This window comes from Perca flavescens, chromosome 2 (genome assembly GCF_004354835.1).
Source record: "Perca flavescens isolate YP-PL-M2 chromosome 2, PFLA_1.0, whole genome shotgun sequence".
Taxonomy (NCBI): Eukaryota; Metazoa; Chordata; class Actinopteri; order Perciformes; family Percidae; genus Perca; species Perca flavescens.
The window spans coordinates 23,011,323-23,026,851 of NC_041332.1; the positions used below are offsets into that span (position 1 = coordinate 23,011,323).

At 41.3% G+C, this 15,529-nt stretch overlaps 2 protein-coding genes across 3 annotated transcripts in view; one reads left to right on the forward strand and one right to left on the reverse strand.

Moving 5' to 3' along the window:
• Positions 1 to 599: 599 nt before the first annotated feature.
• On the reverse strand, positions 600 to 10,188 carry ppp2r2ca (protein phosphatase 2, regulatory subunit B, gamma a). Of its 2 annotated transcripts, XM_028565903.1 has the most exons (11): positions 9,905 to 10,188; positions 8,425 to 8,508; positions 7,552 to 7,933; positions 6,884 to 6,981; positions 6,500 to 6,683; positions 5,940 to 6,052; positions 5,466 to 5,643; positions 4,075 to 4,239; positions 3,774 to 3,943; positions 3,480 to 3,571; positions 600 to 3,147 (listed from the first exon to the last, which is right to left on the reverse strand). In XM_028565903.1, the coding sequence occupies exons 3-11, from the start codon at positions 7,613 to 7,615 to the stop codon at positions 2,850 to 2,852; spliced, it is 1,362 nt and encodes a 453-aa protein (XP_028421704.1). In that variant the 5' UTR covers positions 7,616 to 7,933; positions 8,425 to 8,508; positions 9,905 to 10,188; the 3' UTR covers positions 600 to 2,849. The 2 variants fall into 2 exon arrangements, with proteins under 2 accessions (XP_028421704.1, XP_028421712.1); XM_028565911.1 differs by lacking the exons at positions 6,500 to 6,683; positions 6,884 to 6,981; positions 7,552 to 7,933; positions 8,425 to 8,508; positions 9,905 to 10,188 and adding an exon at positions 6,144 to 6,218.
• A 443-nt stretch (positions 10,189 to 10,631) lies between these two features.
• Positions 10,632 to 15,529, forward strand: part of pde5aa (phosphodiesterase 5A, cGMP-specific, a) — a 9,312-nt gene continuing 4,414 nt past the window's right edge. Inside the window, exons 1-9 of the mRNA XM_028565890.1 lie at positions 10,632 to 11,178; positions 12,071 to 12,151; positions 12,317 to 12,397; positions 12,606 to 12,695; positions 12,868 to 13,020; positions 13,136 to 13,203; positions 14,356 to 14,504; positions 14,809 to 14,984; positions 15,088 to 15,138. Coding sequence (XP_028421691.1) covers positions 10,636 to 11,178; positions 12,071 to 12,151; positions 12,317 to 12,397; positions 12,606 to 12,695; positions 12,868 to 13,020; positions 13,136 to 13,203; positions 14,356 to 14,504; positions 14,809 to 14,984; positions 15,088 to 15,138 — 1,392 coding nt within the window. The 5' untranslated portion in view covers positions 10,632 to 10,635. The remainder of the gene's footprint in view (positions 11,179 to 12,070; positions 12,152 to 12,316; positions 12,398 to 12,605; positions 12,696 to 12,867; positions 13,021 to 13,135; positions 13,204 to 14,355; positions 14,505 to 14,808; positions 14,985 to 15,087; positions 15,139 to 15,529) is intronic.

Genomic DNA, 15,529 nt, shown 5'->3' on the forward strand with positions numbered 1-15,529 from the left:
ACATTTATAAGACAAAATAAATGTCACAGTTTTTAACTTTGCTTTTTGTTACTGTAAGGATAAACTGATGTTTTAAGTGTTTATTTATGGAAGAGTCTCCTACTTCTTAAGCAAAATACATAATTTCAAAAGGAATTTTGAAAAATGCTGTTCTTCACTGAGATGCATGGATTTTACAGGGCAGTGACATTTTGTTAAACTGCATTAGAAGCACTTAGATGATCAGCATATGATACTTGCAGTGCATGAAAAGCCATGTGAACATATTAAACTGTAACCTCTACATTACTTACCTGTGAATTACTAACTGATGTTGAACCTGTTTACTGTGACTCTGAGTGCCTTCTGTATTTAGTGATGGAGTTTATGGGAGCGTACAATTAAAGTACTTGTCTTTCAAACAAAACCCCCTTTTTGATGCTTTTATTCAGATTCATAGTCTGAAAGTTCAGTGATGAGAACTTTAATATAGACACAAAAACATAAAATGATCCAACACATTTATTTGTCAGATTTTATATTATTTTATTAATGCACATTCCTTTCATTCACCTCATTTAAGTTATGTTTTTTGTATAGTTAGATTTATGCTTCTTTTTTTAAGTATGATAGATATACACGCTAGTAGCATTGAATAATGGCAACATGCTGCTGCTGTGCTCCTGAACACAAATCCTCTCAGTGTTTGCACGTGATGGTGGTTTTGATGTGATTACAACTGACCTGCTCTAAGCTGCAGCTCACCATTGGAGGAATGAGCCCGGTAATGTATATAATGCTTCAGGTGGCCTGCCACTATGTAAACCATTTTCTTGTGGGATGATTTTGATGTGTTGTACACTTTGCTAAACCAGTCAGTGCAAGATCGTGTCTGCATTCAACAACAATGGCGTACACTGAAGACCAAAACATAGTAGCTAGTCCACAGGCTGTAACATAAATGTCTGTGAACAGTGATTTTAAAACCAAAGGAGTTGCAAAATTTGGAGAGAGCAGACAAGTGGAACATATACTGTATATTAACAACTGTCTTCTTTTACTTGGGGTTGAAGGTCTACACAGTGAAACTGTTGTTGATCCATCAGACGGAGTACTCGTTAGAAAAAGTGCAACCTCCACCTCTGCACTGATTCTGTTACTCCACGTGCTACAGTACACATCCAGACCACTTACAATGATCCCATCAGGGCCAAGGTCACTTGAAATCAAAGCACTTCACTGTAAACAATCAAATCTTGACCAAGTCACAGAATTCAGTCCAACACATACATCACCTTACTGCTGTACATCCTAGGCTTTTCACTGCCGAGTAGCATGTGGCACTGTGAGGTATACGGTATAATGACATTACGAACCTGTGATATAATAAATTCACATGACATTATTGGTTGAATGTTAAAGACATTTCAGCAATGTACATAATGAGCTTTTGGACTGATGATGACCTTTGACTTTCAAATACACTGGACACAAACTCACTCATCAACATGTTTGGCTAAATCAGGGGACTCATTTATGAACAATGTGCGTAGATTCCATCTTTTCTTGATTGTAAGATACTTTTTCAAAATGTGCTTATGTATTATAAAATGAACGCTGCTCATTTTAAGTTTGCATTACACTTAACATAAATTAAACTTTTGTATAAATTAGGTTTAATCACCAATTAGCCTCAATTTGAGCATATTTTAGAGAGCTCAACAATAACTCACTGTAGCTCTCATTTTTCAGTAATTTACCACGTAGACTTTAGAAAAAAAAATGACATCATCAAAACCCAATGCAGACCTAATATACACAGCAAAATTGTAAGTGTTGATTTGTGCACATTTCACCCCTCCCTCTTCATAGCCAGCAATACCTATTTATGTGCTGCTACAAGAAAAATCCCCTACATCGAGTCTTTAAATGAAATGTAAGTGCGATTCCACAATCTTTCTATCCATAAGATTCCAGGTTCATCAGCAGTGTACTGGACAAAAAAATGCATCTTTTAACTTTGAACTCTCTGGAACCAAAATTGGTACCACCTTAGAAAAAAGAACAGAATATTTACAGCTAACAGTAAAAAGAGTGTATACCTGTAGATAGCTCATGTTTTAAAGCAGGAATACTGCTGCACTGTGTTTTTGTTAGTGCTATTATTGCAAAGTGAATAGAACAAAGATGATGGGGCATTTACGGGTGAAATCTCCAAGAGCACTGCTCTAAAGGAGAGGTAAGCTGCTGTTGTCAACCCATGAAGAAAAAAATTGTGTTGTGAAAAGCTGTACAATAAGATAACACCACTCCTAATGTTCCACAATAGTGAAAAATATGCTTCATCTGTCATCTCAAGATGGTTTTGTAGCATCATTCCCTGTCTGTTGCTACACATCGCCAATCTTCCATTTTGTGTCAAAAGGTAGGCTACCAGAGCACATGAGGAGTGCAACATTGTGTGGTCAACAGCACTGAGTCATTACAGATGGAGAGGTGTCCCCGCACCTCTTTTACTGCCCCTACGGTGGAGCAGTTAGACAAACATCTTCAAAAAGTGGGAGTAGTGGGACCAAAAACATGTCCTGATGGGTACTGGAGACGTCAGTTTGTCTAAGTGTTTAACAAAAATTATTATACACCTTCCTAGGGGATCAAATAAATGAACAGTCTTGTGATTTTATCATTAATTTCATCTTTTATCAACACAAACAGAGGTTGCATCTCAGTATGTTGTGATACTGCTTGGTTTTGACTTAATCTTCTCATAAAGGCTTTGCACTCCCAATGTCGTCTCTAAGACATCCAAATATATTTGGGTTGCTGTTTGTCTTTCTTTGTGTCTACCACTGTCCATATTGCCATCTCTGTCACTGTACCTGCGCCTCAGGGTTGACCCGATCCTGGAAGATGTACAGGTTGTTGGTGGCTGCTATGGCAATGATATTCTCAGATGGGTGCCAAGCCATGTGCAGGATTTTCTTGGTAAAGTCCAGGCTATCAACACCCACATCTCCACGGCGACGCTTACCGCCGTTATACACACGTCGGGTTCGCAGCACAGCCCGAGGCTTGCTGCTTTCGCGCCAAGCCTCTAGGGTTACGCCTCGCCCCGTCTCCCTATCAAACATCCGGAAGAAGCTGTTGTATGCGCCTGTCATGATCACGCTGAGGAGAGGAGAGATTGACATAATGAGATGTCATATTGAGAAGCGCAAGATAATGCAGTGCAGAGGGTAAAGAGAAGAAAAGCACAGTTCACGGAAGGTGGGAGGAAGTGGAAAGGAAGAAAACAAAATTGAAGGCACAGGGATTGATCGGACTTCTGCTTAGCTTGTCTCTGGGATTGATTTAAATGTCAGATAACGGCAGAGGCTGAGCATTCAGAGGATCACTGCATGCAGAAACACACTGACACACTCCCCCTCCTATGGTTTTAAATGGACTTAAATATACTGTACTTTGTCTATCCCTTTCTCCTTTTTATCTCTGCCACTTACCTGTCTGAGCTGTTCCAAACACACTCAAACTTGTCAAAGATGCAGTCGTTTTCATAGAGGGAACACAGCTTACTCCTCAGGTATTCATGGACCTGGGGATCCAGCAGACAGTCAACTTCTACAACAGACTGCTTGTGTTCAAATTCTGGCTAAATGCCATATTCATCAACAACACAACACACACAGGCTCCAAGGGCTACATTAACTGGATTGGTGGGCATACATTTAAGGTAATACAGATTGTAACTGACACATGGAAGAGACACTGATCAGGGAACAGATGTGCTACCTCACCTGGTACGTCTCCACGGGGCCCTTGTCCATGTTTAGGTCCCACACCTTGGCGGTGAGGTAGTCTCTGGTCAGCAGGTAACGTCCACTGTGGCTGAACTTCACATCCGACACAGAGGAAATGATCTCTGAGAAAAAGGACCGGCTCCCTGGATCTTCAGGTTCCTCAAACACTGACCAACAACAGATTGATTATTCATGAATATAATGACAGATTTTTTTTTTGTGAGACCAATATGCTCAATTCTATGTGGCAACGTTTCATCAATGCGAACAAGCTCTCCAATGTCCACAACATGCTCACGTTTGGTGTGTCTGTCACAGAGTGCGGAGGCTCTCATGTCACAGAGGCGCAGGGTGCCCTTGCTGCTGCTGTACACAAACAAGTGACAGTGGTGAGGGTGGAACTCTGCTGCTGTGATCACCTCTGTCAAATCCTCCATGTTGGCTGGTTTGATGTCCACAATATCTGAGAAAAAGGTTTGTTAGGAATTGAACACCACAAAGATGGCACAAGGGCAGAGTGAGGCATACCAACACATACTGTACACATTTTTAGGTGCTTTCATGTTTCATGTTGCAGTACCAACATGTTCTCCACGCTTTCAGCTCATTTTATAATCACAACTTCAAAAATGCTCCCCAACCAACCCCCAAAATGCATGCACACTCTGCTCCTGTCTCTGTTCTATTTGTGGTAGTCCTGTGTGGTTCAGTAGAAAGTGTGCTGCTGAGTGAATTATTTAAACTCTTCTTCCATAGATGCCTCTATGATTTTCTAGGTCAGCTTCCATTTGAATGGGAAACCACCAACTGCACCGCCATCCAACACGCTACAGCCTGCGCTGAACACATGGCACTCTAATCCAAACTTAAATCCAAACATAGTCATATAGTCATAGGCTGTTTACATTAAATATAGATCAAGGATGAATTTAGATGAGCAAGAATGTAAAGTGTATTTTGACTGTGTGTATATTTCAAGAGATGGTATTGTGTGTGTGTGTGTGTGTGTGTGTGTGTGTGTGTGTGTGTGTGTGTGTGTGTGTGTGTGTGTGTGTGAGAGAGAGAGAGAGCATCAAAGAGTATATACATTTTGGTACACTTGCATGTGGTGTATATCAACACTATTACAGTAATACATGCACACGCTTACATACATCAGATTTAGTGTGCCCTTGTTCTTACAGTATACTTTAATACATAGATTCACTGACATTTTTTATTTTTATTTTGCGGCAATCAAATTTTGAATATCATTTAAGCAATTTAATTGGCATTCATTTTAGGTTTGGAAAAAAACAAGGTTTGGATTTGAATGGATGTCTACTCAACCCCAAAAAATTATTGTCTTATTATAACAGTTTTTAAACTGTAGGAAATGGCCCAATATTTTCCACTCTTCTTAGTTTGTTCCTTGATTTTTACTTACAGTAAAGATCATCCTATTATAATTTTGTCATTGCTGCTGCAAGATTGATTGTGATGACACAAACTAATACTTTGTACTTTCATTCAGTGAAGTTCTCAGAATTTCATCCCCTGTGAAATCTGATTCAGCTCCTCCAGTAAAAGATTACATTACACACAAAAGTCAAAGGCCAGCTACAGAGTTATAGAAAGCAGAGAATTATGTTTCTGAGCAGAGAGAATGTGTATGATATAAACAAAACAAATCACTGTTAGGAAGGATACTGAAGCTGCGGTCTGTGATGCCCAGGTGCCACATATTGATGCGGAGGTCATCAGCAGACAGGTATGTCTCCCCGTCGCTATTGACTGAGATGGAGTTAACATGGTATGTATGTCCGTTGGAAAACACTCGTCTGGGACGAACCTCCACCATCAAATCTGTGGGTTTCAGCACTGGCACCTTAGACAGAGAAATAGAGATTATTGACAAAAGTGGGGAGGAAAGAAAGAGAGCGGGGGTACATAATAGGAAGACATGTAGGACAGAATTAGAGGACATCAGAGTCAGGGGTCATATGAGGGCACTGGAACATCAACCTGATACGGGCAGTATTTGACTGACCAAAATTAAGGTAAACATGTGCAGGCTTGTGTGTGCGTGTGCGTGTGTGTGTGTGTGTGTGTGTGTGTGTGTGTGTGTGTGTGTGTGTGTGTGTGTGTGTGTGTGTGTGTGTGTGTGTGTGTGTTTGTGCACACCTGAAGAGAGGTAATGGTAGAGATGTCCTTGAGCCGTCCCTCCTCATCTTTCAGGTTGTATCCCTCTGGTCTCTTGTCTCTTTCACTCACCTTCCACAGTTTAATGGTCTTATCTGTGACAGGCAGAATGATTTGCATATCACAGGAAGTTGATTAAGTTGAGAAAAAGCTGACAATAAATGCTACGCTCAGTGGACAAGAGACCTGATAATGATTTCCTCTTCATATGGACAGTTTCTAAGGCAATCCAGATAGGAATTTCAGGGCAATTAAGTCTCATGACAGAAATACCATTTAAGCACAGATTAGATGCTGTTGTTTTTACATGGCAGGTTGGTGCCACTCCTGTACCCACAAATGTGATTCCAATGACTTGATGTTATATTATCCCACCTATAATAGAAGATGAAGCCAGTCATGATTTTTCTAATATCAATCAAAATCTGTGCATCATCCCGATTGATATCTCATATTACAAACTGTAAACAGGTCTACTTGTTGAGCTTCATCCTAACTGAAAATTAGATCTGGGTTCTCTCCTGGTGTCATTGGTTTCTCACCATTGGTGGAGAGGAGGAAATGTGCTGCATTCTGCTGTGGCAGCCATCTGATCTTGTTGATTTTCTCCTCAATCTCCAGACTCTTCAGGTAGTCAAAGTCCGGCTCGTGGCTCTGGAATGTGCTGTAGACATTGTACTCTCCAGAGTCCCCTGTTTCCCCCACCTCCTCTGACTCCCCTTTAGACTGTACAGGGCAAAAAAATAAGAAACCACAGCTTTGAATGAGCATATATTTGAAGATAGAATACAGAGAACATCCCTTTGGGACAAAGTGACACACAGAATGCTGTAGTTAGGGCTTAGATAGTAACTATTGCATGCTGTTTGTGGATATTCTGGGTATAGAATGGTGCGATTATTTCAAGTTTTACATGTTAAACCGACCTCAGTCTCTCTCTGAAAGATGACCACTCGGCCACCTTTATCACCCGTAGCCAGCAGGTCCCCTGTCTGGTTAAATTCCACCGTAGAGATGACATCAGCTAGGAGGGCGACGAGGAAATGTGAGATGATTAAGAAGGATAATAGTTAGAATAAAAGAAGAAGGGGTGAAGGAGAGATAAAGAGGTGATAGAATAAAAAGGGGATTAAGTTGGCACAGAGAAAATAATGAGGAGCAGAGAATTAAGAGAAATATGGACAGGGGTGGGAATAAAATACTGGATCAATGCAAAGTAACCTGTTCAATAAAACCACAATAACTCTGATAATGATGATTGGTCCAGATGTGGATGAATTCTCAATAGGACAACACAATAAACACTGAATGTTAATACTGCTTTCAGATCCTTAAACTCCAGCTATAAAACCATTCAACATATATCTGTTATAGGAGAGCACAGTATCAAAATCATATCTAAAATTTTAAACAGCCCCAACAATGAAGTGTCTCTCAGTGAGTGTTCATTAAGTCATGGAATGATTTATGTTAACATCCATTCCCTATATTCAGCAGTGCGGGGATAATGCACCCATGATGCTGAAATGAATCCATTCAATCACACCGCCATGTTATCTGACACCACAGAGACAGCGATGACCGTCTGTTCTACCTTCAGTGACGTAGTCTCGCAGGAAGGTGTGGTTGATTTTGGGGCTCTCAGCGTCCTCGCCCATCTGAAGCTGAAGGAGGGTGACCCGCCAGCGCGCCCGTCCTGAGGGGAAGGGTCCAATCCGTGCTCTCTCTCCCCACCCAGGCTGCGCCCATGCTGCTAGGGCCTAGCGTAGCGGCCTGGAACAAGACATCATGGGAAACCAGCCAGCCAGAAGGAGAAGAGGCGTGAAGAGGAGATGGAGACGGGAATGGAGAGGAAGGAGGAAGATGGGTTTTGAGAAAGAGGAAAAAGGAACAAGAGGAAAAGAAGATGCAGGAGGACAGAAAAGAGGAAAGTGGTGAGGTAGAAGATGTGAGGCAGGGAGAAGTGGATGGAAAAGCTGGTAATGAAGTTGGAAAGAAAAGAGGAGGGCTGTCATTAAGCGGGCTCACAATACATGCACACTGCATGCCAAATGGTGTGACCTTTGTTAGACATTCAACACACTTATAAGCAAATACACATGTGTGCAGAAACACAAGGCCTAGTCAACGCTGAAGCAAATCCCAGAACTGTAGAGTGGAGGAAAATCAACAAACAGCTCCAGCAGAGAAACAGAGAATATAAATCCATCTGTATGCACACAGAAACACGCACAGGATGAAGAGGATGTGAGTGTGAAAATATCTACTGCAATGTTCACCCAGTGAAGCTCTGACAGTGGTAGAGAATGTTCTCAGGGTGTGGTAGTCTTCTCTGCCTACTTTCCAGATCTCCGCTCTCACACGCACACACACACACTTCTCAAATAGATAGTCCTTGACGGAGATCAGAGGAGAACGCAACGTCTTGCCTGTGCTGCAGGAGGGAGACAGGCCTCAGCACACCTACCAGTCCGCCTGCTGCTGCTGCTATTCCTGATGCCGTGTGTGTGTACGTCCTCTGCTGCAGAGTGCCCGAGCAGGCCTGAGGTGTCTGTCCCACGGGGAGGAGAAGGGAGAGAAAAGAGAGAGTAAGGGTGGTGGTGAGAGGAGGAGAGGCAAAGGAGGAGAAAAAAGAGAAAGAGATAGGGATAACGAGGAGGATAGAGGTCTGCTGCCTGCTGATGCTGTGGAACTGATTCCGTTCAGCATCCACTGTGTCATGGCAGCCTCCTCCTGGAGCAGCCAATCACAGCACAGCTGTCACTCGTGGTTCCACCCACTGCAGATGATGAAGGAGTAAGAGGCCAGCAGAGGGAGCAGTTAGACACTGAGTGGTAATATTAAGAATAGAATTTAGGGGTTAAAGGAAATACTTGAATTACTCCATATACCAATGCTTTAAAAGGAATTAAATGCTCACAAACCAATGATTGCTGATTTCTTTGTGCTTCTCTCCGGACACAACAGTGTTACTATCACTCAAATGGGATATTCTCTTTACAAACAAGACAAAGTTTGATAAGCCTTTTCCTGTAACAGCACTATTTGGCATTCCTCTTCCTTATATGTTGCTTATTATGTTGCCATAATTGACTATCTACAAGACATCCTTTTAAAATCATCTCTTTTTTAGAAGTTTTACATTACTGACATTCCATTACTCCACTCTTTTAAGACTGCATGTTCTTCATTCTAATACAATACTGCTCATAGGCCTACTTTGTTGTGTATTTACTTACTTTAAAATGTATTTAAAATAATCTGTGACTGATACAGATTACAATACACATAACATAGTACTTTGCATATAACTCTACCCACCAGTTTATAACTTAAAAATGCGTATTTGTTTTATAAATGCTTATTGTTTTATAAAACAAGTAAACCAGAAATACTGATACAATAAAACGTAATATATAGCCTATATATATATATATATATATATATATATATATATATATATATATATATATATATATATTACTTTTTATACATATATGTATAGTGATATATAATTTTGTCCAATAATTTGATTTGATAGGCGATTTATTTATTCAAGTACAATCGGAAAACAAAGTGAAATAAGTGAAATGATAAGGACATTTTAATGAACAGGCAGTATTTCATGGGAAACTCGAACTTTCTTCAGATAGCCTAACGCACTAAGCAAACATGGGGACTAACCTATGAGCTAATTCATAAAGGAGCAAAGTCAGTGGTTCTGGAAGTTTAAATTAGTTCCCTTTAATGAATAAACCAGTGGCGCCAGATCGGCTAAGTAAAAGGTCAAGGGATTATCTTGACGCAATCGCCTCCGGGCTCTGCATCGCAATCTCTGGCACGGCACTTTAGTCTGCCTCACTACGTCCACAGCGCAGGTGTTTCTCCTAGATAACGTTAACTCATCAGGCAAAAATCTGAGTTTAGTCGATCTTTTTTCGCTTTACCTGAGCGAGGGGATGCCCTGCCTCCACTCTGAAGCGCTGGATTTCATGGAGTCTGCCAGTGCGACGACCGGGGCATCTCCTGCCGCTGGGACAGAGAAGTCCTACCTCAGGGAAACCGTGACTGAGCCGCCGGGGGTGAGGGACATGGGCTGGTTCTTCTCGCCGCTGTGGAGCCCTCGCTCCAAGACGCGCAGCAGGTTTGGAGGCGGTGGGAAAGGCGACCAAGTGGAAGCATGGCTGGATGACCACTCCGACTTTACGAGGGCTTACTTTTTACGCAGAGCTTCCGCGTAAGATATTTGACACTATATTTTAACTCTTTCCAACTGATAACTGTATCTATGAATTCGTGTAGCCTATTTTAAAAGTCCCACATAATAAATGTTATAAAAACAGTTTTGACAAAAGTGTGCGCCTAATGACATAGTACTCTATGCTAATGTTATGACTGTAAGGCAAGAAAATGTGGCTCAAATCATTATTGCATTAGGGCAATGTTTCCTCCACAAAATGTATTTTCCAAAAGACATTCTTGATGTTGTGATTTGTGCTTTCCCAGCCAATCAGCTATCTGTCTTGTCTTTGACATCAGGGTCAGTGGTCCACAGGAAGAGTCCCCAATGCCCAGGTTTCCCAGGAGCAGCTCTGACCACTCTGACCTCCTCAGGAAGGCTCATCATCGCAGGACTTCCTCTCCACCGATCAGCTCACACTTGAACATGTCATCCTTGATGGACAGGCTCAAACCCCTTGCCTCCAATCTCAGGGCTCCTGAGTGGATGGATCGCTCCAGTCCAGATATATTGGGCTGTCACTCCCCTTGTTCTCCATGCTCTCTTCGCTCTTCACGCTGCTCTTTTTTTTCCAACCGTCCTCTTTCTCCCGTTTGGCCTTGCTGCCCTGACTTACCCCACTCTCGTCATCCTCTGTGTCCCACTACTACAAATACTGCAGCCTGTGGCAATGGTGAGTGTTGCCCATGGATGCTGGAGCTCCTGAGAGGAGGTCTCAGCTGGATGGGTTCTGTAGCAGAGCTCTGCCAGGGTGCTGTCTTGCACGCTGGGGAGCTCCTGTCAGCTGATTGTTGCTCCCTATCTCTGGTAAAGAAAGACTGTGGTGGAAGGAACACCTTGGAGGAGGTGATTGCCCCGACAGCGTTAGGGTGCTTAAGCGAGGGCAACCTCTGCAGCCATGAACACCTGGAGCTAGTGAAAAGTATCATGGGATGTGTACTGGCCACAGGGTCACCAGTAAACCTGAGAGATGCATCAGAGGTAAACCTTCAATCTGACACACTAGTTGTAGTCCTCATGACTCTGGTTTGTCAGTCTTAGTGTAACTAACAACTTGGTTTGTCAGTCTGTTGTGTGTTTTAAGCAAAGCTTACAGCAAAAATAGAACTTGGAGGGCACATATATTATGAAGATTATTTTTTGTGGCTTGTCCGCCTTTAATTGACAGGACAGCTAGGTGAGAAAGGGGGAAGACATGCAGGAAATTGTCAAAGGTCGGACTCGTATGCTGGACCTCTGCTTATAAGTATAAGTATATGTGCACCTGCTTTACCCACTGAACCAACCCGGCCACGGGCACATGTATTTTTAAATGACCAATGACGACTGTACACTATTGAGTCACCCATTTCATGATAACGTGTTTTTAGACGATGACATGGTTCTTTTTATGTTGTGTGGGTGTGTATTAGGGAATCCCAGATGACGCACCTGCTTCTAATCCTTTTAGTAACTCCTGATTAACCTCTGATTATTGAGATGGGGATGTTCTCTGCTATGCTATTCTTTTCCTTGCACACACCTGCGCAAAGAGAAAAGACAGCACAGCTCACTTAAAGGCTTACAAGAGGTGCAACTCCTTGTCCTCACCACCAAGGTGATTAGGAAACAGTGCCAATGTCTGGGGCAGTTAGTAGGTAATCCCCAGTTAGCGATGGTGTGGATGAACAATATTGACCAGGTAGTGAACAGGTGTATGAATAGAGTAAAATTTGGGTAGGTGTTATAACCTGTTGCTGTCAAATTACATTAGCTCTTAATTCACACAATGATGCAATACACATGTTTTACACAATTACTGTAAGTATATATAAGTGATGCGATGCTTGTCTGCAGAGTAATGTACTTAAGTGTCCTTTGTTTACTTCCTCAGGATCCCAGATTCGACTTCGATGATGATCAATCAAAGATTAGGACTGTTTTGAGTGTTCCTATCAAGGCCCACAGGGGAGAGGTAACATTTGTTACTATTTTTTCATTTATTTCAAGATTGTATGATGTGTGTTTTTGCACATGCCTTAATGCTTAATCAGTATAACTATTTGGAACCTTCAGTGCGGTATTGTAGAGGTTGTTGCACAGATTGCTTGAAAGTAAAACGTGTTCTTTTTGTGGACAGGTGGTCGGTGTAATGATAATGATCAACAAGAGAGATGGCTGCGATGGATCAGTTTCTGTTTTTACCAACATGGATGAAAAGGTGAGGGACAGGAGGTTTGGGCCTGTTACTACAGGGCAGCAAATATGAGAGCGCTTGTCTATTGTGTATGACTTGTTATGTGATGTATGTCTCCAAATTGAATGCTAACTATATATAAATGTACACGTTTCGTTAAGAAGTGACTAATAGCTGTCTGCCAGCGATACATTTAAGTAACAGTAAGATTGAGTTGGATTTTATTGACCAGGTGCTGTCAAATCATATGGATGTGTTGGGGATGGTCCTGGATAATATCCAGCTGTATGAAAGCTCAAGACAGGAGGCCAAACGCAGTCAGGTAACACCACCAGAAAACAATATGAAATCTACCTTTTTCTATGTATGTATGTATGTCTAAGGTAATCTTATCTATGTGTGTGTGTGTGTGTGTGTGTGTGTGTGTGTGTGTGTGTGTGTGTGTGTGTGTGTGTGTGTGTGTGTGTGTGTGTGTGTGTATGTGTGGGTGTCAGGCCTTGATAGAGATGGCACAGGTATTATCAATGGAACACCGTTCCTTTGAAATTCTGCTGAGTAAGATGGCTGCGACCATCATGCCCTTCACACGTGCTCAGTACTGCACCATCTTCATCCCTAGCCAGCAAACTTCAGTTGTGGAAGACCAGGTGCATGATCCTGTTTGATTCATTTTTTGTTTTTTGATCAAATCATATCTTTCCTAATATTTTCAAAATTATTGAAAAAAGCTATTTTCTGTTCCTCTGGTGGTTTTTATTTCAGGTTTCCTTCTCCAGAGTGATCCACCTGGAGTGTGAGGAGCTCGGATCAACCTGCCAGATCTACAGAAGGTTCTGCCTGTTGCTTGATTCATAAAGACAAAAAATGATTATTGCCTAGTCGATAGCTGAGAGAATTTTATATATATATATATATATATATATATATATATATATATATACACTACCGGTCAAAAGTTTGGGGTCACTTAGAAATTTCCATTCCAGACAGAATACCAGCAGAGATCAGTTGCATTGTTTTTTTTAATCAGGGCAGCAGTTTTCAGATTACATTATGTGCTTACATAATTGCAAAATGGTTCTCGACTGTTGTAGACAGAAGTGGCTGAAGAAATGCTTGAAATTCCATGCTTTTTGGTCTAAACGTCATACCCAAATTAAAAGTGGTACAGCTCCCATATACTTTGACACTTAGGGGTGTGCCTGATATCATTGGAAAGGAAACATTCTCAAGTTTTTGTTACAAGTGTACTTACTGACACAGAGTTACAGAGGCTAGAATGGAGATTTTTTATTTCTGTCCAAGTTATAAATCTGTAAAATTATTAAAATACACTTCTGTAAACACATCTGACAGGTGACAGACAACACAGCATTAGCCACGTCTCAGCTTACTACAGAAAAAAATTCAGAAGCTAAAAGACTCAAAAATGGATTTTATATGAATTCTTTTCTACAAATATGTCTGTGCATTTTTTATGTCTATTTGAAAAGTGCAAATAAAAAAGCCAAAAAACTACAAAATACAACACTTCTCAAATACACAAACAAACCCACATCAATCACCTTTCCAATGATATCAGGCACACCCCTGAGTGTCAAAGTATATGGGAGCTGTACCACTTTTAATTTGGGTATGACGTTTAGACCAAAAAGCATGAATTTCAAGTGTTTCTTCAGCCACTTCTTTCTACAACAGTCGAGAACCCTTTTGCAATTATGTAAGCAAATAATGTAATCTGAAAACTGCTGCCCTGGTTAAAAATAACAATACAACTGATCTCAGCAGGTATTGTGTCTGGAATGGAGTGGAATGGAAATTTCTAAGTGACCCCAAACTTTTGACCGGTAGTGTGTATATATATATATATATATATATAATAACAACTTTGTAATTGCTTATATACATCAACCAAATTATATTTTATTCATCTTACAACATCAGACATACAATAGTGTTAATGGTTCCATGTCATTTTTCAGGCAGCGTGACATCAGTGACATAGACCAATCTTCTGCCCTTCGAACTCTGGTTGCTATGAAAACACTCAATATGTCAAAGAGTTCTGAGGAATCAATAAAGAGTCTGATCTGCTGCCCCGTCAGAAATGAGAGGTCTGAAAATGTTATCGGTAAGTCTCTTTTGAATGGCAATGGTCATGATACATTATTCATCAGTCTCTGTTGCACTTATGGTATCATATCACAAACTCTAGACTTCCACAAATGACTTCAATAACTCTGCCTTCTCTAAAACACAGCGGTACAGTCATTCATGCTTGGCACACCTAAACATACATAATGTTGTTTGGTGTTGACTGCCTGAAAAGAGAAGTCAGCTAGTAGTGTGACTAAGACTATTAGGGAAGGGTTTGATTAAAACGTATTTCTTATGCTGCAGAACTGTCCTCAATCCATGTCTTTGTTGTCATATAGCGGTCTGTCAGCTGATGAACAAAAAGAGCAGAGACTCAGATGAGTTGGAAGCCTTTAACAGATATGATGAGCGCCTACTAGAGGACCTCTCGGTGTACTGCGGCCTGGCTCTGCAGTATGCTCAGGCTGTGCAGATCACTGAGGAGCGCAGGGCCAGTATAGAGGTCACACAGGAGGTGGGTAACCCAGTTATTCTACTCACATCTTTAGCTTGCAGTCAAGTGAATTTATTCAGGCAATTTACAACGTGTGTATGTGTGTTCTCTCTCTTTATCACAGGTTCTTGCCTACCACATCACAGCAGCAGAGTCGGACATCCAAGCATTGCAGGTGACTCATGACTTTCTTTGGTAGAAAGGAACACTTTCTGTCAGTCTGGTCTGGCCTCGCTACAACTCCTGACCTCTCTGTGCTTAATTAATGTAATATCATACATGTAATTAATAACCAATTTTGACAAGAACAAAGACAAACTCACCTATCTTCTTTCCTTTCCTTTACGCACCACTTATTCCCCTTTTCAGTTCCTCTAAAGCCACATTTTTTCACCACCTAATTCACTCTCCCTATTGTTCAATAGTCCTGTAATCACCCCTCGCTATACAGCAGGTCAGATTAACAGTCTTCAATCCTAACAGACAACTAATGATGTACCAAATGAAAGCTATTAATTAGCCTATATCACTGCCTGTGAGTGGCAAAGCTGATGGTGACCTTCCCC